This window comes from Netta rufina (assembly GCF_964035555.1).
Source record: "Netta rufina genome assembly, chromosome: 10".
Taxonomy (NCBI): domain Eukaryota; kingdom Metazoa; phylum Chordata; class Aves; order Anseriformes; family Anatidae; genus Netta; species Netta rufina.
Window position 1 is genome coordinate 2,579,325 of NC_140133.1, and position 25,756 is coordinate 2,605,080.

At 38.3% G+C, this 25,756-nt stretch overlaps 1 protein-coding gene across 1 annotated transcript in view; it reads right to left on the reverse strand.

The window, feature by feature from the left end:
* CACNA2D3 (calcium voltage-gated channel auxiliary subunit alpha2delta 3) overlaps nucleotides 1–25,756 on the reverse strand; it is a gene marked incomplete at both ends in the record, with an annotated part of 463,508 nt that overhangs the window by 285,500 nt on the left and 152,252 nt on the right. The window contains one exon of the mRNA XM_084292978.1: nucleotides 4,697–4,859. Coding sequence (XP_084149104.1) covers nucleotides 4,697–4,859 — 163 coding nt within the window. The remainder of the gene's footprint in view (nucleotides 1–4,696; nucleotides 4,860–25,756) is intronic.

The window sequence follows — 25,756 nt, forward strand, 5'->3', positions numbered from 1 at the left end:
TAGATAGGTGTTTATAAGCCTCTTTCAAAAGCTGGAAAAAACGTTGAGTATGCTGAGCTTCCACCTCAGTGGAAGAAACCACGTAATTACTGACCACAACCATAGGTAAATAATTTTGTATGACCTAGACTTAGAAAAATAAAATAGGAATAGGTTCTTCTGCTCAGATACAACATAAACTTTGGACAAATAAATAATTTAAAGTTAAGACTATCCACATTCCTATACTAACAGAAGGTAAAATGCTATTCTAATTTTCTTTTCCTTTTATACGCTGACAATATAAGATCAGATTTGAGAGTTCTGAAGCCTTCTACATGTATGATCATCTCCTCAAGTACATAAATCCTTTACAGAATCTCACCTTCTCCCAGAGGCAACTCTACTGCAAGAAACTATGTTCGTCATGGATGGTTGCCAGAAAGCCTAACCCACATTCCAACTGCCTACTTTTTAATCACATATCACATTCCTAGATTCTTCTAAATATGCTACTAGCATCTCAGAAAGTAATTAAACAAATGTTGACATGATGTAAACTTAAAATCTTTTTTTTTTTTTTTTAATTAAATTAATATTTCTTCCACAATAGCTGATTAAAATACTACAAACGATGTGCAGAAATGTGTATCTGAGTATCTTTGGAAGGTATACCCATAGAAGTATATCTTAAAGTTACGTCTGAGACAGGTAGCATGCCCCAAATCACTTGCATTCTAAATATCAGTAGAGCATTAAACAATGAAAATGAGAGATGTAAACTTGCTTTGTTGCTGATTTATAACCCATGTAAATAAACTTCCTAAAAAAAAATAAGCAGCTCAATCAGGCAGTGCCTTATACACAGTTGTTCTCCTATCTGGATTTCTGCCTTGGTATTGTGTTTTCCAAACTGGATTAAGATCGACTGTATACTTTCTAAAACTGTGAACTTTCCTTTCAATATGAAAATGGTAACATTCTTCCTCCCTTCCTTCTATATGGAAATACCTATGTGATACAGCGGATTAATTCACTGAAGAACTTTTTTTCTCCATTTTGTCAAATCTGTACAAAGCTGTTAATCATCAGTTAACAAATTTGAGGATGAAAGAAGGAGTTACTGCTTGCTAAGAGAGTTATCACAGAACTTCTTACTTAATCTTAATTATTTATTCATTGTTTAAAAGGATACTGCCTTGCAAATCCTTTGGCTGCAAGCAATGATTACACTTCATGCTTAAAGCAAAGAAACAGAATGTACTGACAGACTTAGAATCCCAATGTGTGCTTTAATATTTCAAAAGCAAAACATTATCATAAGCAGTCACTTACAGGAAAAATGCAGGAGGCCAATTTCATCAAAATTTTCTGCAGTTTAAATGAACTTGCTGTGTCTCACAGCCTTGCTGTGAGAGATCTCTCCGTATCAGCATCCAGGTACACTATCTGTAAAACAATCATCCCACTTTTTTTTTTTTTTTTTTTTCCTGAGCTCCTTGTATGATTATTATGGGAATGCCAAAAGGGTGTTTTCTGAGCCCATGACTTTACAGGATTTATATTCCAAAGATCGTTAACTTTTCTATTTTTAACAAGAATTGATATGCACTGTAAGATATGCAGACACTGAGGCAGGAAGGGGAGAGGGCATAGGAGAGAGAAGCAAACAGACTACACAAGACCATATCAATAAGTAGACCGGCTCTTCATAATTTAAAATGATGCCAGACTCAAAAAGCATGGTAAATGTAAAATTCACTGATTTACTTTTTCTTCTACATTTATAGTAGGTACACACAACATGTAGTCAAAGGTGGCACCAGAGTTACATGAGTTACATGTATGACTACAAATCAGGTTGGCAGCTTGCTTTTTTTTTTTTTTTTTGGCTTATTTTCCTCTTCAAAACATTCCACATTAAATTTTAATATCATGGCTATTATATTTATGGTATTTTAGCTTTCTTGATTTCATTAGCATGTCATGAAAATTGCTTTTTCTTTACATTTTCAAATTTGAAACTTGATGGTTTCCTTAGAACTGGAATTAGCCTTGTTGTTACTGTTCATATTTTTTATCTTTTCTATGCAGAGGCTGACAGAGCCAGAAGATATTTAAAGAAGAGAATTCATATTTATGTCCCTTGATTTTAAGCCAATCTTGTTTAGAGCCCAGTTAGGGACTGTGAATGTTCAGTTTAGTGATTCTACAGCAGGAATGGATCATTATGATCATGCGATCGGACCACGCCAAAGTTTTTCCCTAAACTAATTCTAGACTATGTATTATTTAAATAACAAACAAAACAGAATTTCTGGTCTTGATTAAGGGCTTCTAGCCAGGAGGAAGAAAAACCTTTCTCATAGCCCACTGTAAATTCCTTCAATGATTAACTATATTCATTAACAACAACAACAAAAACACCCTATATTCACACCTTAACAGAGCCCATTTTCAATTTTAAAAACTTTGGCAAGCTGATTAACTATTAACTAGAGATAAACTAATTAATCCTCTAATCATATCTTGGCTAAGCTAAATGGACTGAACTCCTTGGGTCTTTCTGTCTAAGGCACCTTCTTCAACCCTTTGCCAAGTCCTATGACTCTCCTCTGCAAATATCTCCAGAACTAAAAAAAAAAAATAAATATTTTAAAAATGAAATAACAAAATTTAGACTTAGCTTACAAATTTTCCTAGGCTGACTTGAGAGTCCTCTGCTTAAATAATCAAGAATTATACTTTTAAACTACAGGTTTGAGCTGTGGTTTTACCTATTAATTCAATAAAATAAAGCATATCTTGAAAACAACAGCCATTTTCTAGAGAAATGGTGTTATTCAGATACCTGGCTGTAAACCTACCGATATCTATGGCCTCTGCCCCCAGGTTAGGATTTAATTAAATTGTTATCATACCATTGCATGACAGAACTTGAGAAATGGGCAACAAAAAATGTAAGTATACTGACCTCTTCTTTTTGGTAAGAGTAACATTTCCAGACATTGTCAGTCTCCAAAACTGAGTATATCATGTCCATGTGTAAGGAAAATGTCAGCAAGAAACCAGATTTCAACAGTTGGAATACATTTAAATGATAAAAATAAAAAAATGTGTTCCTGCAGCTGCTTAAAGTAATGATTTCGACTGGTTTGAATTAGATGAAGTAGAAATAGGAATCATCACAGAGCTCTATCTCCCCCATCTTTGCAGGCAGTCCCTGCATTAAAGGCCAAACCAAGATGGAACAAGCCCTTTGCCTTTGGCCTTATCTGTAATTAATCAGCATATTAAACTGGATCCTATGCATAGCATAGAATCAGGTTAGTTTGCTTCTCCAAGAGAAGTAGGATTGCCTGATGTCTGCCTGATGCCCTTTACAACCATACCATACCTTTTTTTTTCCCCATTTTTGATTTTATTATGAATGATAATACATATAAATAACAGTTCTGGACTGTATTAATACGTAGGCTCTCTCAAGTAAATATTATCACTTCACAACAAAAAAAAAATGATTTGGTAGTTTTAGAAGATTTAAGCATTTTCCAAATCTTGTAGGAATATTCCATATTATTCATTTCACAGCCTTTTAAATGCTGTCTAGGAAGCCTTGCTTTTTTGTAATGCCTAATTTAAGACATTACTGTACAATTTCTGGCATCTCAAGATTCTCAAGCCTGAATCATAACTTAAAGACAATCTGTTACATAAATCACTTCTCCTACCAGCCAAACCTATCTGAACTACTACTCCTTCCATTTGTCATTACACAATATCCTTGCATGAATTACCACAACTGCTAGCCTGGAATGAATTACACAGAAAGCATTTAATGTATTTTTAGCTGTCTTTTAGTATAGTTAAAAGAAGGAAGAGGAACCAGATAATGAGATTAGGCAGCTTTCTACAGACCAAGAACAAATATTCTGCAGACATGGTTTGGAAACTTCTACACTTTCTGTTTTATTTTTTCTTTTATTACTGGCTTCATAAAAATAATTGGACAGGTGCTACATAAGCACCATAAAATTAGAAAATTTTGCTTCTTGATCAAAGGGAAGGTGGAAAAGGAAATTGAGCAAGTTCAGCTTCTTTTCCCAATTTTTAGGCCTAGGTCCATTATTCCTAAACATATCTCATGGAGCATTTTGCTAGCACTATGTGCTATACAGCACCTATGAAGAATAGTCAAGGTAGTAGAAATTTTAGTATACTTTAATCCTCCTAAAAATTATCTGAAAATTCACAGCAGCTGTGTGTGCAATTGTATACAGATGGAATTATTCCCACCAGCTTGAGAGCATAACTCTAAAAAGATATTCCCCACGCTCCCACCTTGTGTCTTTCAAAGGTACCTCTTGCTCACAGCAAAGAGAATTCAACTCGTAAGCAATGATGTAAGACCTGTTCAACTGATTTAAAGAGGCTGGAAAGTGTTTCATAAGAATAAACTTATTCTGCCATATTATATGGGAATATTCATGCAGGTCTAATATACAAATTATTGACCATATTAAATTGCTAAGGACTCTGACAGTTTTGTAACTGATTTTATTCTGTGGCATAGTTTTAGCATTCCTCTGCTTTCCATATAATTGCAACTGGAAAACACACAATACATAGTCAGCCGATGGTTTCATTTTATAAGGAAAAAAGTTCCTAATTTATGTTTGGCCAAAGGAATAATGAAATAAAACAGTTCTTATCTTACCTTTATTGTACATATTTGTTGGTACTTGGACATCACTCAGACTGATATTCACAGGTAAGTTATTGAAGTGGTCGTTTGGCACCAAAATGAACTCCTTTCCCAGCTCCAGATAGTTTCCTTCTTCATCTCGTTCATTTATGAGCACAGCATTGAAGTATTCATACTGCGAAAGAGACACATATCCAGTATTTTGAATGCACATTCAGCATAAAAATATAGGGAAGTTAATATAGCGTATCTCGATTCATTGATTAATGTTAATGCATCTCCTTCCAGAACAGAAAAGCAAGATACTTTTAGTATTTCTCAGAATGCCTCTATAATCCTCATACAGGTATATTTATGAAACCAGAGATTTATCAACACATCTCAGGGAAACCCCATATTACCTCAGGTTACCCATATTGCCTGTCCTGGAAATGTTATGGGTAGACCAAAGAACACCTTGAACATAAACAACATATGCACTATGGTAAACACAAAGCGCTCTAAATTTAAATAATTTGGTTAATAATTATTTAATGATGATCTCTCTGTTTACTCTCATCTGTTCAAGAACTGTTATCAGTGCTGAACCTAGGCCTTGATAGGCTAAAAGCAATTTTACTTCACAGGAACATTAACTAAACCAGTGATAGAATAATTTCTTCGGCCTTTTTCTTCTGAAGATGTTGTTGCCTACTTCATTGTGTACTGACTGATGTTTCCTAATGAAAAATCTTCACTTTGTGCTGAGCTTTACACTGGCACATCATTGTAGATTTTGTAAAACCAAGCATACTTTAATGTGGGCACATAAACTTAGTGGTGACTTATTTTGGACAAGAAATTGTCTGCCTCTTTATAGATTCCTGAAGAGTATTTGGCCTGTTTTTTTGACCAGATAAGCAAAAGCAATTTAGATAAAATTGATTTTTATTTTTTTTATGACCTAGTTTAACCAGAAATTCTATCCAGCTTTGAAGGCAGCAGTGAAGACTACTTTTTAACCTCTTAAATGTCTTTAACCTTTGGCAACAGTTTTCATAATATGATTCTTAATTGAAACATACCGAAGTACAGCATCTTTGAAGAATTTCATTAATTTAAATCCTGATGTCTGCCCTAACTATCCATTTGATTGTAAATCAATATAAATAACATGAATCTTTGCAACCATAGATGGTATGTAATCCACACAACTTTTACAAGGATAAATATTGATACCATTTACACAGTAAAAACAGACTAACAAGTGTAAAAACTTCAATGTCATTTTTCAAGCACTGCTTCTCAGTGTGATAAGCAACTCATTCTAATAAACAATCAGGTAAAATTTTTACAATCAGTAGGCTTCCATTAAAAGAATAGATAATTTAACCAGTATCTTAAATGGAGGCTTACACATCAAGCTTTCAATATCCTGCTCTTTCAATTTTATTTTCAAAATGTCCACCCTATAAATTGGATTTTAGATTAAAATAGAATTCAGAATAAATCCTGTATATTAGCTTGGTTTTGAGCACCTACAGCATAAGAGAAATATATAAACTTGAAGTTCCACTTACTGTTATTCACATATAACAGTTTAAGACACATCAGCATTTGAAAATCAACCTAAATGAAATTAATCTGACATGACCAAACCTTTGACCTTAAAGATAATTTACTTTAATTGGGTTATACTGAGACGAACCAAATAATATGTTGTATATGTGTCATGAGTATATACAACTACATAAACCTAAATTTCTGGAGAAAAAAAAAAAAAAGAAGAAAAAAAAAAATAGAAAGTGGTGGCTCTCCCATACACTCTCACAGCCCTCTCTTTCTGAAGCTATAGATAAAGAAAAGACTACAGATTCATTTCACTTAAAGTTGTAGTTTCACTAACTTTGAGACTTAATTCATTAATTATGAGAACTTTGCAAGACCCCCAGAGATGCTCCCCTTCTCAATACCACTGGAAAGATGTCACTGTTATACATTTAATTCTTCTCATAACAAAAGCAAATGGATGAAGAAAGTGATCACTTCCAAGAAACAGCAGTTCTTATTCTATCTGGGAGAAACCTTCTCCATTTGTTTGCTGTACAGGTTTATGATAGACTACAGGATCATGAACTGCATTGTATGCCTGCTGCCCATATGTGACAGCAACTATGTCGATTCACCCTCTCTGCAAAAGCCAGAGACACTAAGCAGAAGATTTGAAAGTCTAATTTGAATTTCCAGTCTTAGTAAGAAATAGAATATTCCTTCCAACATTAAGCCATGCACTAATGACTGTTGTAAAACCAACCCTACTCCAGCTCCAAGCAAGGAAGTACAGTGCCGAACTTTTCTGTAATATAGTAGATAGTATCTAAACCTGGAAGGAAGGCTGACATTCCACCTCTGGGAGTACAGTGATAAATAAAATTGTATTTCATGCTTCCTTCTTGCCAACCACCTCTACATCCCCTGGACTGTTAAATTCAATCAGGGTGAGGAGGATTGCACCATTTGTTTCCTTGTCCTTAATGACATAGCTTTGTTTTCCTTTTTGTTCTTCTGTTTTTGGAGCATGACAATACCTCTGCAACTGCTGGGGTTTCAGATAGGCCAGTGTTCCTTTCATGATGCTTCACAGCTTAGTAAGTCTTATTGGGATTATCACAGAGCAATCAAAGCTTGTGTTGTTTTTTTTTTCCCCCCTATTAAAGGCCACCATTGGAAGCATTCACCAACACCCAAGTCAAAATTTAAACAAAAAAGTTTCATTTAAATATTACTCTAAAGAAACGATGAATACATTTGGAAATAAAAGATTCTGTACTAAATAAGGTAGCAATACAGTATTCCCCTTTAACTGAATTTATGTATCACAGAATAATTTATAGAGCAATTCACATGCAGACTTAGTGGTTTTAAGTACATCAGGTTACCTTGCCTACAGGTTTTATAATACTTAGAAAATGTTAGGATAAAAAATGGTCAAATTTCCAATAAGACTATCAGAATATATTTTGCCATGCAAAGCATGTCAATCACCTTGTCGTGGTTCCGCTCGAGTGGGCAGCCGAGCTCCACCACAGCCGCTCTCTCACTCCCCCTCCTCAAAGAGGAATGGGGAGAAAATATGTGAAAAGGGCTCAAGGATTGAGATAAGGACGAGAAAATCACGCAGTAATTATTGTAACGGGCAAAACAGACTCGGCATAAGGAGATAGTAAGATTTATTGCCTATTACTAACAAGCGAGAGAAGTGAGAAAACAAAGGAAAAAGCAAACCAAAAGCACCTTCCCCCCCATCCACCCTCTTCCACCTCCTCCCCCCGAGCGGCGCAGGGGAACGGGGGAATGGGGGTTATGGTCAGTCTACAGCACTTCTTCTCTGCCGCTCCTTCTCGGTCACTCTCGTCCCCTGTGCTGTGGGGTCCCACCCACGGGATGCAGTCCTTGATGAACTGATCCGGCGTGGGCTTCCCACAGGCAGCAGCTCTTCCAGAACTGCTCCAGATATGGGTCCGTACCACGGGGTCCATCCCTCAGGAGAAAACTGCTCCAACCTGGCTCCCCTATGGGCAGCAGCTCCTGCCGGGTCACCTGCTCCTGCGTGGGCTCCTCTCCACGGGCTACAGGTCCGGCCCGGAACCTGCTCCGGCAGGGGTCTTCCACAGGGGGCAGCCTCCATCGGTGCAGGGCCACCTGCTCCACCGTGGTCTCCTCCACGGGCTGCAGCGTGGAACCCTGCTCCACCGTGGTACTCCATGGGCTGCAGGGGGACATCCTGCTTCACCATGGTCCTCACCACAGGCCGCAGGGGACTTCTGCTCCGGCGCCTGGAGCACCTCTCCCCCTCCTTCTACACTGACCTTGGCACGTGCAGGCTGTTCTCTCACTCCCTTGACTCTCCCGGCTGCTGTGTGGCGCAGCATTTTTTTCGCTGTCTTAAATATGCTCTCACAGAGGCGCAAACAACATCGCTTATTGGCTCAGATCTGGAAAACAATGGGGCCCTTCCCAAACATGGGGCAGCTTCTAGATCTTTCTCACAGAAACCACCCCTATAGCCCCCTGCTACCAAAACCTTGCCACATAAACCCACTACACACCTCTAAAAGAATATTGCTTCCTTTCATTTGATGGGTTCTTCCTTTTCTAAAGGAATTAATTAGTGGACATTCTCCTTTGTCATGTTTTGTAAGTGGCAAGGCTAACCAAGTATTAAAAACGGTTATATTTTAAATTAATTAGAGCATTCATTTCACAATTAAGGGTATTTGGAATTGATCATTTCTTTGGTTGATTTAATATTCACTGAATTATTGGTGTAAGTATTCTCTCTTTTCAATTCTATAAGTATATATTCAATTACGTTATTTGTGTGTTACTTTTAAAGTAAATTGTAGCAGAGTATACTCCTTATTGTGTTACAGATAAAGGAATAAAAAATTAGAATATTATAATTCCCACCACCCTCCATGTTTCCAGCCCCCCCCCCAGCCTTTGGGGCAAATGCAAAGCCTGTTAAAAATAACATATTTAAGACTGCCCTGCAATCTATGAAAAGGAAACATCAGGTAGCATGCACAGTTCAAAAATACTATTTGTAAAAAAAAGCAACAGCATTTAGGCAGAGCTGTTATACAGTGGCTTCTTTTGGACACTTTGCTTCCAAGGAAATTATTGAATGTGACAGCTGAAATGCAGTAGAAAGAAAATGAAAAAAAAATAATAAAAATTGGAGGAAAAAGTAGTAAAGGAAATCCATCTGGCATTCTGACACTGCATTTGCAATAATGCCCAGGGGAAAGAGGATAAAGTTCTGCTTGCTGACAACACAAATACTCTACCTGCTAAGCTCTAAGAGAAAATGACTTCAATTTAATCTTGTCAATGGAGGTCCATTTTTGATGTAACCTTAACTTGGTGAGTTCTGAGTGTGCACAATATAACATGCCAAGAAGATATTAGTCTAATAAATAACAAAATAATTACCTAGGTTAGGAGCATAGCCAGTCTTTACTGTGACTTGGCCAGCAGATGAGTTCACACTAACCTTATGTACAGACTTGCACAGTGATCAATGAACCGAAGAAAAAGCATTCAGAAGAAATTTGTTTCATGTAATCTATTAGATGCATCTCAAGATCTGAATATGAACATTTATATTTTTGTGCATTTACACTGGCATTTAAACAAGCCCACTGGGTTCCATTGTTGCATTAGTTTTAAAAGCACATTCCTTGCTAGCATCTGCATCATTCTGAATGTTTTATCACCCACTTTGAATAGCCTCTCTATACTATAATGAACAAATCTTACAGCAAGGCCATAAAGATCTGGGAAAAATAGGAATCTCGGCTTCCATGCGATTCATTTACTCTTGTGCAGAAAACCTTCTCAGCACAAGCCAGTATAAACTGATCTGTAGTGCTCAACAGTGCTCAAAACAAGCATCTGGACCCTTCTTTCCTGGCAAATGGATGAATATATTTGAGACATCCCAAAGAATCATATCACTAACACAGTCTCCAGAACCCTAGGATCCTCTAATATCGTGCAATGATCACAGTAGACAGACACTTGTGGGACTGTTAGATCATAAAATTATTTTACAGATTCATTCAGGCTGAACAGAAAAGGCAAACTTTGTTTTAAAACTCCACATGAGAGCTTCAGCCACAATACAGAAACATGCAGCCTGATCTCTGAGGATGGCTGACACAGACATATGTTAAGGATGAGAAAAAGTAATTCATGCAAAAGGAATCAGAAAAGTTGTGAGAAAGGGCTAGGTTTGTGGTGTGCTAATAAAACCACGGGGTTAGGCTGCATTGGAGAGCTATCTACCAGGTAACAAGCAAACTTGGCAGCTACGTTTCACTTCAGTCCCTTACTTCAGCATAATGTCTCAACTAAACAAGCACCTTGATTACAATGGATATTTTGCTAAGACAAGATATCAGTAATATATATGAAATATTTAAAAATATTGTCATGCATAAATGCAGTGCTGTACAAACTTTTAGAAGTATGACATTCTCTATTTCCAGTTATATTAATCCTATTGTAAGTCAATACCTTGTGATGCTTTATCAAATATTTGTTAACATTGCATAGAACGTACATTGCTTTAAATGTAAAATTTTACTGCTTCATTTAAAAGAAAGAGACATTCTGATGCAAATTGCCTTTGTGACTCAGAGAATACGAGGCACATAACAACAAACACCTATCAGTTGGTTCTCATCTTATTTTAAAATGAAAAAGAATTTGCTTTTATTCTTATGAAACAATGAATTCTATGATTTTACTTCAATTTTTTTTTTCTGAAATACAGAAATTATTATTCCAAGATGGCATAACAAAATCCTGTTCACAGGGCTGTGCAGAAGGTGTAAGAACCCAATGGGAAATGATTAAACTAATGGTTCAACACATAGCAACATTGGGTCTATACTAGTAATTTTTAATTATGCAAAAAATCATTTTTTCAGCATTTTTCAACCATCTAGTCCCACCTAAAGGCAAAGCTGTAGGTTTCTGGAAGATACTAAATCAATGAAAGTTTATGTTATTTGCTTGAGCCTCAGTATGTATCAGAAAATGATAAAGCAAATATGGAAACTGAAGAAAAAAGTCTAGTATTAAGTGGCATTGGCATTTAATAATCAATGAGATTTTCAGCATAATAGGTGCTATCATCAGTAATTTGAAACAAACAAACAAACAAACAAAATATTTTCTCACGACTGACAAGCTTAACACATCTCCTAACGGGCAGATATGTTTAGAAAAACATAATAAGGAAAGTCACACAGTCTGAGGGACCCTATCCTACTACTGAACACACTAACAGTCTCCACTCTGGTACTCATGTGTTAATGAAGAGGCAGATGTCTGAATGCATACTAGCTTCCAGGGCCGAAAAATTATCTTTTGACAGTTTTCCACTAAGGAGAATTTTTGTTTTTAAGTATATGAATAAAAACCTTGTATTCAAGTACTTGGTTTGATGTTTAACGAACAAGTATAAAACATCATAAAAGCAAACTGCCTCATGCAATAAAACTGGTTCTGAATTTTAAAGAAGTTTTGAAATTGAAAAAAAATGTATATATTTTGTTGGGAGTTACAGTCTTTATCATATCTGATTATTCCCTGGAAGTCCTTACTTGTGTCTCTGGAGGAAACTCCAATGCATATCTCTTTTGCTCTTTTTAATGTCATTTACCAACAGCAACGATCACCTGGGCTTCAAAATGTTATGATCAGTCCCACTCTCTAATTATGGAAGGAGTGCAAAAATGTGACTTGCATCTTTGGAAACACAACTGATCTAGTTGTCTACACAATCAGATTACACTGAGCCTTCTCCAGGCTATCCATTCTCTCAAAACTGTATTAAAATAGGATAAATAAATAACACTATTATAGTATAAAATCAATTATACCAGCATGCAAATTGATAACACAACAAGGTCTCAGAGGTCTTGTAAGGATTAGGTGATTCACGGAAAGTGGCAAATAGCAAGTAATTATCATGGCTATTTTAAATGATTCACCGAATTTAGAGACTCAATTTGATTGCAAGTTTCAGTTGGAGCCTCCTTTTCATTTAATGTTTAATAACTTCTAACATACCTACTTTTAGATGCAAAAGCTCTCAAGATTTTTTCTTTGTCAAAAGACTGAGCAAAAACTCACTGCTGGAGCTAGTAAACTCAAGAAGGAGAAAAGGCTTTACTACTTTTATCAGGCTTCCCATTTGGAACATATCATATCTGTATCACAACCTTGACTAGAGATCTAATGTTTTTGCTGGCTCTAGAAATGTGCAAGTGTGCAGTGTTCATTTTCATACACATAAAACCCTCCAGGGCGTACTTCATTCTATACAACAAAAGCATTCTCTGCTCCAGCAGCACCATTATTTCTCCTTCCTCCCAGGTCCGTGGTGATATATTACAAGAGAGCAGTTGCACAGATGAGCAGGTTAAGAGCCAGTTATCATTCTTGCACAGAAACAGAATGAACCATAAAAGAAAATAAATGAAAGTTTCTAGAGCAACTCGAAGTGAGAATTTCATGACTTACAAACATCTTATAACCAGAATACAATGCAAGTAAAGGCTGTGCATTTGTGAAGGTTGAGTGTTTCAAAACCACAAAATTACCCCAAACAGTAGAAAGCCTGTATCCCTGCCAATGAGCTTACACTTTAATACCATGGAACAGTAACAGGGCAAAAATCCCTAGCATGGGAAATCCACCAGTGTAGTAATGTAGCTGTTTGATAAGGCTTATCATGGTGCACATATTGCTGAGTGAGGATGATGGGAATACTTCTGGGGCTGGGGTGCAGCTGCACCCAACACACTGCTCCTGCAGTGCCGCTCAGGCTCTGTGCTGCTGGTCAGGACACATCTGTACATCTTGGTACTGACACGCACAGGAGAGGACTCCTCTCTGTGCTTCCAACTCAGAAATACGCTAACAGAGGAAGCTCATTTTTCTTGCTAATACGAGAGCTGTTGAGCTTTATTTAAACAGTAATTTGGAAAGAGAAATAGCCTAAAACTTTTCACTCCAAAAGGATAAGACCCGTGCAAAAGCAAAGAAAAATACTGAAGTATTTTTCACTTGTGGATGTTAAAACATTTATGAACACATCTGTATCAAGCTCACCATTACTTCCATGCTACAGTAGCAGTGATCTTCCACCACTAGCACCAGATTAAGAAAACTGCAATACAACATTACACAGTAAGCTTTGAGTAGATAAATAGTACATTGCAGAGCATTAGAAACCCTTCACTATGACTTATTTTATTTTCAGATAGTGTCCCATTGATATGGATGTGGCCAAAATGCAGACACAAAACACAAATGCTGATGGGTTATCGGGGTGCCCAGGGAGGAGCAGGTGCAATAAAATCTCTGTAGCTTTGTTGAGCAGTTAGATGCACAGACATGCACTGGAGAAGGCTTTAGGATACTCTTCTCTTTCAAAGTCTAAAGACAGATACAGAAATGCAGTTTGATGCATATGAGAAATATCACCTTGATTTTAAAATATTTGCTTTTCATATTTCTTTTTAAAAGGACAGGGGTAAGGAGGGATATTCATTCTTTTTCAGCAGCTGGTAGAAGCAGCAAAAATCAAGGCTGCATGATTTTTACAGTAGGATTAACTCCTGACTTCTGGCCATGCTCAGGGGATAAGGTTATGCGTGTTATAAACTTGACCAGTATTTTGAAGATAGTTGGCACATTTAAAAAGTGCATGAAGTACGATTTCAAGTTTGTTGTATTTGCCCTCAGAATCCACTTCTTAAAAAAAAAAAAAAAAAAAAAAACATTTGTCACATACATCAAGCCAATCATCAATGGATTTCTCTAGCCTACTAACTCAAATGTTCCTAAAAACAGTTGTATGGGGCTGATCTTTGTATGCAAATTTGTATAACTAAGAAGATTAAAAAAAAAAAAAAAAAAAAAAAGGAACCAGCCTCAGTAATAGCTAGAACCATAGGTCTCCTTCATATCTCACTCCATGTAGAGCCTATCAAGCTACTTAACAGGCAGGAACAACTTCTATAAAATAATTATGTAACAAAATATTCTGCAAAGAGGAGGAAAAGAGCAGACTTGCTTAAAAATCAACACAGTAATATTTTCTAAAGGTTTCGATCTTATCACGAGTTAACCCATTAATGGTGTTCAATATATAACACTAAAAAATCCCAAACAATTTATAATGTGCTATAGAAATTGAAAAGCAAGCTATTTCACAAATGGATAAGTTGAAAAGTGAAAGTGAAGTGAAAGTGAAATCAGTGAAGTTCTTTGCTTGTTCAGCGCATCTGACACAGGCAGGTTCATGACAACCCTCAAGGTTGCTTCTAATTGTCAGTGGAGACACATCGGACTTCTGTGTGCCTTTTTACAGCCACATGCTCTAAGTGTCTCATTCCTACTTCCATGTAGGAAGAAGAAAATATTTCTCAAGCTCTGCTTCATCTGTCTCCCGTGAGAAGCAACATGAACCTAGATCCTTTAAAGTCTAAGGCATGCATATAATGCTGCCCTCAGTGAGAGCTGTACTGTCTCCTCAAGACACACTCAGGGATGGTAGAGAGCCTGTACAGAGTGTTTTGCTAGGCTGGAGGTTAATAACTATCCCTAATAAAACAGAAAGCAACAGACAGTTCATATACAGAAATCTACAACATCTGAACACTGACTGTAGCTGATAATGAATTAAAGCATGTACTTCACCAGATTTTTTTTTCATACCACTAGGGGATAATCAAAATGATTAAATGCTAAAGAACTAGAACACAAAACTCCATGGGGCTCACTGCAATCCAAGGTTTGTTTTGCTACTTCTAATCAGCCACCATACACACAGGAGGTTAAATTAATATTATCGACTACACAAAGGACAGCAAAACAACACGTGCTACATTATTGAATTTAGTTGGGAGTAAAGTAAGAGATGAGATGTTGAGCAACTAAACGTATACAAATCCTCTTCAAATGATTAATGACTCTCTCTTGCAATATAGAAATTTGGTCAGCTAAGCCCGCAGTTGAAATAACAAGACGATGATGATGAGTTAATTTAATAAAAGAAACATGTCTCTAGTGTCACACAATCCTGGGGAAGGTCAGAGGAGGGGGGGACAATGGCATCTATTTTATTTATGAAATGAATTTTAAGTGTTTAAAAAAACTCTCATGAAGAAAGAAAAATGTGGTCAAGAAAATAATTATTCTATAACAAGGAAGAATAATAAACCTGACTACAGCTTGCAAAATTTCCTCCTATGTGCACATATATCAGAATACTCAAACTTGCAGGTTACATTACAAGAGCTCTTCAAAGCTGCAGACTGCATGAAGAACAGCACGCTTTCTGATGGGGTTACTGCTGAATTGCAAGTAGCATTTCCTTGATTTCTTGCAGCATTGCTTTACGTTGATTGCATTACTCAAGTTTTAAAAATACACACACAAAAAAAAAAAACAACTTTTTTTTTTTTTAAACTTTATTTAAATTGAACTCCATTTTATATTTGGCCTGTAACCTAGGCTATTATGGGGAAGCCAGTGGATGAGGTGGGTTAAAAACTCAGATATTGCAAAATATTACGTGGGTAAAACAAACATCAGCACGCTCTAATTCATGTGAGCAAGCAGTGCAGTCCAAGTGCATCCATTATGATATTTTATATCATAAATATAAAAGTGATCTCTATTTTCAGCTTTTAACCATTTTTCACATCAAACAAAGGCAGGCTAACAGTGATAAAGATAGCAGCAATAAAGGAACATATTACATAATCTGAACTTGTCAGAGCAATGTCATAAAACTATCTGGAGTCTGTACCATTATTTCTCTACCATATTAAAATCCCAGATATCTGTGGAACAATTTACTTGTGGGTTATCCAAGGTGTACACTGTGATGCTATTGTACTCTTACACAAAACTTCAGAGTTAATGGGGAAACCACAGCACAGTGCAAGGCTCTGTGAAAGCAATCACAGACTATCTAATCACAGAGATATCTTAAGGAGAATTATAATTTTCCTTGTACCAGATGTAATTTGTGTGGCTTTTTTATCTGAATTAAAGCAAATCAACACTTTTAGAGAAGTTGTTCAGGCAAAGCAAGCAATAGGCATAAAGTCCTAGTTTGAAACCCATCTGAGCAATGGGATAACTGACAGTTTTACAAATAAGCAACCCCACAAACCAGCATGCTTCCCAGTCTTGTTTACAAGCATTAAAAGTGCAGGCTAAATGGAAGGGAGAGATAATATCTTCCAAAGACTCTGAGGAATCCCAGAAACATTCCTAGGAAGGGTCTTGCATGAAGCCATCTGCTGAGAAGTCCAGAAGCCACAGTGGGCAATGGCAGCCCAGGCTGGCTGTACTGTGTTCTTGTGTGTTTCCTTCAGCTCATCAGGAAAGATCACACACGCAGAGGCCTCTCAGCCATCTAAACAAATTAAAAAATATTTTGCAGCTCTCTTTAGTTACTCTTTCTAAACATCCCAATTTCCTATTTCACTGCTCCCTTCCTGTCTCTGGTAAAGAATAAATTGAAAATAACAAGACGTGAAGGGGAACACAGTATCGTTAATCAAAAATTAGTCTGAAATGCACTCCACTATCTTTTTAATGGAAAACATGTTACACAGATATATAAATTCCCCTTCATGAGACTACATTGATGGAGAAGAGTCAAATGTAAAAATATTATACACATTTTAATTTATGATTTACAGGAAATCCTGTATTGCCTTTGAACATTTACTGTAGAAACAAAGATTCCTAGAAATGTCCTCCTTTACAGAAAAGATTCATCAGTTTTGAATGCATTGGCTCTGAGCTTATTGCCACAGCTAAAACAATATTCATAAAAATATAATCATACTTAATGTTTTAAATATTTCCTTCAATGGGCAGTTGCTATATTCAATGAATCTTGCTTCCATACTTGTTTTATTTCATATCTATGACATTGACATGCAGTGCCAATAGCCTTCCCTGAAAAATATACATTTATAACCACTGCAATTCAATGCTGCCTTGAACAGAATGCTTAACCAACAGGAGAAAGTATTTAAATAATGGAAAGTTCATAAGGCTGACCCACAGGTCATTAATTCAGACTTCCCAGACATTAGTTTACTATGCAACTGACTTGCTATATGCAGATTCCAAGGGAGAAATTTTACTAGATGTTGTTATGCTATCCTCCAACTGCCTCCAAAAAGATCCTCCCTCCTAAATAAGGTGCCATGAGAGCACTTCATTAAGCAACCAGTTTGCCATTGGTTATTTCATTGAAATGATATATACAGTGACTAGACCACACAGGGATCTGAACAACAATACATACCACATATCATAAAGAAACCCTGAAATGTAATACACATCTCAACCATTTACTGATCTGTACTTTAAACAAACAGAGACCTAAACCAGACTTACAAACTAGTGAAAAAAAATATTTTCAAACCCAGAAGGATTTATGCTAATGGATACCATTCAAATGCCTAATGTAGCACACATCTTAAGACAGAGATACACCATGGATAATTTCTCAGCAAATGTTCAGGTACTTAGAGCACAAATATGGGTTTAGGTTTACCTGAGCTATATGCTGAGGCTGAAAATTTGCAGGGTTTTTTTTACAGTAAAGCTGATTGACAGTAATGAAGCAGCATCCCTGTAATCTCTCCAATTACTATTCTGAATATTATTGTATTTAGAAAGAGTTTTACAACAGGAAGACTTATTGCTAATACAAGCATATTTTCTAAGCAGAAAATGTATGTAAGTAGACATCCTGTATTTTAACTGCTTTTACCCATGACATGAATATTTGTCAGCATCTTGGGTTCAGTTAGATAGTGACAAACCCTAAACCCTTTTAGGAAATGAAACAATTAAAAAAAAAAAAGTCTCTGCTACAGAGAAACTTTTTCATGCAGAGTCTTTGATATCAGTGGGACAGTGGTTGCACCAGTTGAAAACAATAGCTGTCCCTTTATCTTGAAACATAGCTGTGACTAAGGAGATAAACTGATACAATACCATTTTGACGGACAGAAGAATTGTTTCCAACTGCATATTTTATCCCTACTCCACCCCCACATCCTCTGCATAAGCATGCCTGAGAAGGTGAAAAGAGTTTGACATTTGGTGCTTCTTTGCTGTAATAATTCTCACAGTTCCCAGGCACTTAGAGAGTCAGCAGAAGCCGAAGCACAAATTGCCTTCCTGGCCTTCACTAAGGGCATCTAAAAAGAGAACAGCAGTACTGATGGCTCAAGACCCACGTATTCAATACATTTTTCTGTGCCTCCAGCTCAAAGTATTAATGCGCAACACTGGCATCTTCCTGCCACAGTTCAAGTGTCAAGCTGGGATTTCTCCAAGCTGAGTCTCACAGTGATTACTGAAGGCCAGGACTTTGTCAGCTAAACATTAACAAATGGGAGAAGAGAAAACAGCCTTCAAGTTCTCCATGGAAAGCAGTAAGATCAGATCACCAACACTTTTCCTGGTTAGCTCCAATATTTGTGTTTATGAAACCTTCACAGTATTGCCCAAGGAAGTATTCATACATGCCATCATATTGCTGTGCAGTGTTTCAGCACACTGGCTGAAGAACTATGAGGTGACAACAGGTGAAGAGTTTCACCTTTTGTTTTTTTCCTATAGCTATTCTTTCTAAAATTAATTTAGATTAAATGGATGTTTCAGAAGCAGCAAATATATGTGTCACTACAGTGCTAGAAGTAAAACCTCAAGCCAATCAGACACAATTAGAACCTTTTTACTTTAATTCACCTCACTGGGGTCCTCCTATTTGCAGCTCCGCTAACTACAAATTAGCAGGTTAACAAAGTTCAGAGAAGAATCAAATTCTAAAATACTGTTTCTGAAATTTGAAGCTCTCTGTCCCAGTCCAACATGACAGCAATTTGTTTTACTTTGAATTAGAAAACAGTCAAGTATATCTATATATTTCCACAATGAAATCTTGCAAAAATGTTTTAATTTTTTCAATAGGTGCTGATCTTTAAGCAATGTGCTCAAAAGAGCAGAAAGAAATACAAAATCAATACTTCATATCTCACAAGGGAGAGATCAGTCTTGTTTCCCTATCTGTAAAATGGGAATAATCACACCTGATTTTTGCAAGACTGAAACTGATGAAAAATTTTGTACACACTGATTTTCCTGCTGAAATAATTGTTAATTACAACCAGTAAAATCAGATCACAGTTCTATTTTTAACAGCAACATATTAACTAGCTGAGAGTTTTGCAAAGCCTCGAAGAAACTCTTCACATGACTGGTGTGTTTACAGGCAAGATGATCAATACAGGGGATCCACTGATTATTAATTCAGAAGGATAAGTAATAAGACAGCTTCCTAATATGTCATTAGTGTCTACGAATCAGTCTCACTTGTGTGGATGCAGGCCAGAAGGCATCCTAGAATAGCTAAAAAATACTTACTATGTTTTCTACCAAGCCAATAGCTTAAGTATCGCCATGAGTCACCGACGCTGACTAGCTGGTGACAATAATGTGTTGAAATTATAAACGTCAAATGTTTGTGATTCACTTAAATAAAGCGCCTGCGTTTAATTTATTTATATTAAGCTTCCACATTTCTGAGCCATGGTTTCACCCAACTACTTCCCTAGGAGTATAAATCACCATCAAAGTACACAAGAGTACATGTAAATCTGCAGAACATAACTGGGTTTGAATATGACGCACAGCAAACAATTACAAAAGCACATAGGCAGACTCATTGTCAAAGCTGCTCCAGCCTTGGAAGCATCTTCACATTTTTCCGCAGTTTACGCAGGAATTTAAAATGTAGCAAGTATATAATTAGTATGAAATGCTATTAACTCATACTGTGGGAAAATACAGAAAGCACTGAAATAGAGCTCTGCGGATCTCCTTCCTTTTTCTCTCCACCCAAACTGCAATCAAGCGTATGCCTATTCTACTCTCTGAACATACTGCCAGAACTCAGTTTTGGGAGCTGGCTTCTTTCTCCTCTGACTGTAATACTGAATGTTTCATTTTTCAATGTCACATTATTTACCATGCACATATTTTAGTCATATCATTTCACAGTATTGGGGCTGGCTGGCTCACGGGTTCTTTGTACATGTACCTATTTTCCTTCATTCTTTTTCATTGCTTTCTCACAAGCCTGCTTGCCAAGTCCTATTTGCCTGTATTTGTAAAATAAGCAGGAACTATTATCAGTCCTTTGAAAGGCACACAATACAGACTTCTAGGAAAAAGCTACAGGATTCATCTGCATGGTTTGAGAAGAAACAGCTTGGGGTGCTTCTACTCTGATTCACTCTGAATTTTGCTCTGAGCTGTGTGTCAGGAGCAGATCTAAAATCTTCTGAGTTTACTTGTTGTAACAGTGAAAACATGAGACCAAAATATTCTTAGAGTTCGGTACAGAACAATAAATCAACCCTCAGATTACAGCAATGGGGCTCAAGTTTGCTTCAAGAGCTCTGTGAACCTGAGCAAAGCTCTCAGGGAAATTTAGCTTTTTGTTATAGCTGAAGTCCGTCAATGTTTGGCATGGTTCCACAAGTTTTAACAGAAAGTTCGTAAAGCTTTGGTAAGCACATGCTTTTACTAGAGTTAACCTGAAATAAGCAAGCTTTGGTAAGCACATGCTTTTACTAGAGTTAACCTGAAATAAGCAAGGTAATACACATTCCTATGTATACTCTGTTTCTGAATTTGGGGTGTATTTCACCATACTAGAATTAAGTGAAAGCAAAGACACAGAAGAAAAACAAAGATATAAAGAATAAAGCATGGGAATAGAAATTAAGACTTGGTTCTACTCTGCCCAAAATTTCACGTCTTCTGAAAAAATGAGAAGTAAAATGGAAAAAAAATAATTTAAAAAAATGACTAAGTAGCGTAACTATTCATGTTTCATTCTCAAGCGTTGCATTTGGCTTTAAATTCGGTGTGTCCCCTTCCGTGCTGAAGGGTAAGTATGCTGGGGTAGAAACTCTCTTAATTCAGAGACAAAAAGTGAGTTGGAAGCTGTGTTAGCTTGCCTGCACAGTGCTATGCCCCATTTAATTAACTTTGTTGAGCCTACAACATCAGGAGCAGCCTCAGACTATGTAGAGTTCCTGCTTTCAAGCCCACAGCTAATGGCATCCTGACAGGTGGACAGACCAGCATCCTACACTGCATGCTTCAGGAAGCATGTTGCAGACATAATGGATGTAGATTTTTCTGAAATTTGACCTATTCTCATAAGTATTATTTTGTTCCTACTTGGAGAAGTATGATTGTCTTGATCAAAATATGAAATAATCTCCAGTTCTCTAAGATTTAGGTTTCGACTTGTTAGCTAAAAAGCATAAAGATTATAGATCATATACGTGAGCTCATCAATCACCTTATTGTTTTCACTCAAATATTTTCAAACAGGTTCAATGTATCAAAGAATACAAAAATTCTGAAAATAAAATCCCTCTCTTAACCATATTTCAATTTTGTAGCCCATGTCTATCTGGCATTCACCGGCCCCTCTCAGTTATATACCTGCACCAATGCTGAAATGAACTTCCTTGCCCCAGCATTTACTCCAAAACACATTTGGTCATTTACTCTCCTTCCCTAAAACTCATTACATTGTACTGTATTTAACTATATTTACAAAAGGTCATGACTACTGTAAATCCTAAGTCTTAGGCTTTATTATATTAAAATTAAGTTCCAAAGTGTCTGCCCTTTTACATATAAGAACATTATAATTTAATATTCTGAGGGGAGAGGGAAAAAAACTAGTTAATTAGGGGCAGAAGTATGCACACACATACACACACACACCCTGCCAACAGACATCCTTTTATCCCTGTACAGCATGGTCCTCTCACACCTGGATCTCCCAAAAAGCTCTGCCCAAGGTGTCCCACAGGGAACACCCCAGCACTGGCCAAGGTCCCCCCCACCTCTGCAGGTACATGAGTACAGGACTGGGAGCCCCATACTGAGGCTTCAGCCAGCCCTCCCTGGCACACTGTCTGTGGGCAGAGCAGGAGCTACTTTCCCCCTGCTCAAATCCATCCAACACCCCTGTGCCCATACCTGTGTGCTCACACCAGCCGAGGCCAGGAAGGGCACAGCAGGGACCAGGGACGCATCTCAGGGGGTATGAGGAAGGAGCTGCTCTTCACTGGGACGGAGATGGGCATGGGCTGTGAACCCTGGCTCAGGAAACAAGAGGTTGTGCACAGGCACTGCCCAGGAGCTGCTGCTCCTTTTGCAGGTGGTGGCTTTTGAGCAGAAGTGGCATCTGCAAACCCTTGACATGCAGCTCTCCAACCAAGGGCCCAGAATTACTCCGGACAGAGGGAACTGCCAGCTGTCACCCCCTGGGGAGAAATGCTAACTAAATGCTTCCTCTCATTTGGGTGGACCTACATGTATATGGCTCTGTAAGAGACTTTTTCGCCATGTAACATTATGTGAAGACATGTTTTAAAGAGACTGGTGCAAAGACCCTTTTCACCACCTCCACTTCAATGTTCACAGAAAAGGGGAGTAATAGGGAGCTTACTGGGAACAGATTATAAAGGTAAGATCCGACAGCAGAGGAGAACAGATCTCAAGAGTAACCTTTAAGAGTAACAGCTACAGTCCCAAACGAGTTAACAAAATTGCAGTCTAACCACATCCCCTTAGCTCACCCTTCAACAATTGCATGGGCAAGACACTGTATACAGACAGAGAGGTCAGCATTTGCTAATGACCACAAAAACCTTCCTTGCTACAGTATTGTAGACAGACTGGAGTTACAAGACACGAGCGCTGAGTCACAGACTAATCCCTTCCCTACATGTGTAAGGCATTAAGTGTTCATCACAGAAACTTAAATAAATTAAATCATTCCATTGCAAATGACAAGAAGAGAGCTTTCAAGTTGCGCAGTTATTATTCAGAGCCATGGAAGCAATAAAGTTAAGAATCCACATGAATTCTCAGCTCTGAGCTTTTTCTACATGTAGAATGGCTGCTAATTCCATAAACTGCTAGGTGATTTTTTTTCCTAAAAAGAACAGAATAATACTTTTTTTTTTTTTTTTTTTTTTTAAATCTGCATACAGTCAATAAGCTCTCTAGAAAGCTCTATTTTCATTTAAATAATACAGTCTCCTTTTTACTAACACATTCTTATGCACAAATGCTCTCTTTCTGTACTTAGCCATGTTGACGTCCCAATCCCATTTCTCTACACGGAGACCTACCGGCAATGCTCATGTCTAGGAACCTAATGGTGGGATAAAGGGCTTTCTTAACGGATGCATTCCTCTGCATTTTTCTATCAATTCACATCCCACAATGGACTCAGATAGATCTAAATCTAACTTAACTGAATGTGCAGGAGATCTTTATATGCCTATAATTTTCATCACTACTCAGTCTGGTTACGCAACGGCTGTTGCAGGTTACATACAAAATAGTGTGCATTTTTCAATCAAGTGACTTTCATTGACTCTGGGTGGCATACAATACACACAGCTTATGGTACTAGAAGCTATCTCACATGTACATTGAAAGCAGCAATAAAAGTATTTGAGGTTATATGCAAAACAGTAAAAAATCACATAATTAAAGATTGTATAATAATTACAGAATCACAGAATCACAGAATTTCTAGGTTGGAAGAGACCTCAAGATCATCGAGTCCAACCTCTGACCTAACACTAACAGTCCCCACTAAACCATATCCCTAAGCTCTACATCTAAACGTCTTTTAAAGACTTCCAGGGATGGTGACTCCACCACTTCCCTGGGCAGCCTGTTCCAATGTCTAACAACCCTTTCAGTAAAGAAGTTCTTCCTAACATCCAACCTAAAACTCCCCTGGCACAACTTAAGCCCATTCCCTTCCCCCTCGTCCTGTCACCAGGCACGTGGGAGAATAGACCAACCCCCACCTCGCTACAGCCTCCTTTAAGGTATCTGTAGAGAGCAATAAGGTCGCCCCTGAGCCTCCTTTTCTCCAGGCTGAACAAGCCCAGCTCCCTCAGCCGCTCCTCATAGGACTTGTTCTCCAGGCCCCTCACCAGCTTCGTCACCCTTCTCTGGACCCGCTCAAGCACCTCCATGTCCTTCTTGTAGCGAGGGGCCCAAAACTGAACACAGTACTCGAGGTGCGGCCTCACCAGAGCTGAACACAGGGGGACGATCACCTCCCTAGCCCTGCTGGTCACACTGTTTCTTATGCAAGCCAGGATGTTTTTGGCCTTCTTGGCCATCTGAGCACACTCCTGGCTCATATTCAGCCGACTATCAACCATCACTCCCAGGTCCTTCTCTGCCTGGCAGCTCTCCAACCACTCATCTCCCAGCCTATAACTCTGCTTGGGGTTATTGCATCCCAGGTGCACGACCCGGCTCTTGGCCTTGTTGAACTTCATACAGTTGACCTCAGCCCATAGGTGCAGCCTATCCAGATCCTCCTGCAGAGCCTTCCTACCCTTGAGCAGATCGACACACGCACCTACCTTGGTGTCATCTGCAAACTTACTGAGGGTGCACTCCGTGCCCTCATCCTGATCATTGATGAAGATATTAAAGAGGACCGGCCCCAGCACCGAGCCCTGGGGAACGCCACTAGTGACTGGCCTCCAACTGGACTTGACTCCATTCACCACGACTCTTTGGGCCCGGCTATCCAGACAGATTCTACCCAATGAAGTGTGTGCCAGTCCAAGTCAAGAGCAGCCAGTTTCTTGAGGAGAATGCTGTGGGAGACGGTGTCAAAAGCCTTGCTGAAGTCAAGGTAGACCACATCCACAGCCTTTCCCTCATCCACCCAGCGCGTCACTTTGTCATAGAAGGAGATCAGGTTCGTCAAGCAGGACCTGCCTTTCATAAACCCATGCTGACTGGGCCTGATCGCCTGCTGGCCCTGCAAGTGCTGCGTGATGACTCTCAAGAGGATCTGCTCCATGAGCTTCCCTGGTACTGAGGTCAAACTGACAGGCCTGTGGTTTCCCGGGTCTGCCCTCCGGCCCTTCTTGTAGATGGGCGTCACATTTGCTAGCTGCCAATCGACTGGGACCTCCCCTGATAGCCAGGACTGCTGATAAATGATGGATAGTGGCTTTGCCAGCTTCTCTGCCAGTTCTCTCAGTACCCTCGGGTGGATCCCATCTGGCCCCATCGACTTGTGCACATCCAAGTGCTGTACCAGGTCACCAACCAGTTCTTCGTGGATAGTGAGGGCCACATCCTGCTCCCCATTCCCTTCCATCAGCTCAGGGTACTGGATATCCAGAGAACAACTGCTCTTGCCGCTAAAGACTGAGGCAAAGAAGGCATTAAGCACCTCCGCCTTTTCCTCATCTCTTGTAACTAAGTTTCCCCCCGCATCCAGTAAAGGATGGAGATTCTCCTTAGTCCTCCTTTTTGTGTTGATGTATTTATAAAAACGTTTTTTGTTATCTTTAACGGCAGTAGCCAGATTGAGCTCCAGATGAG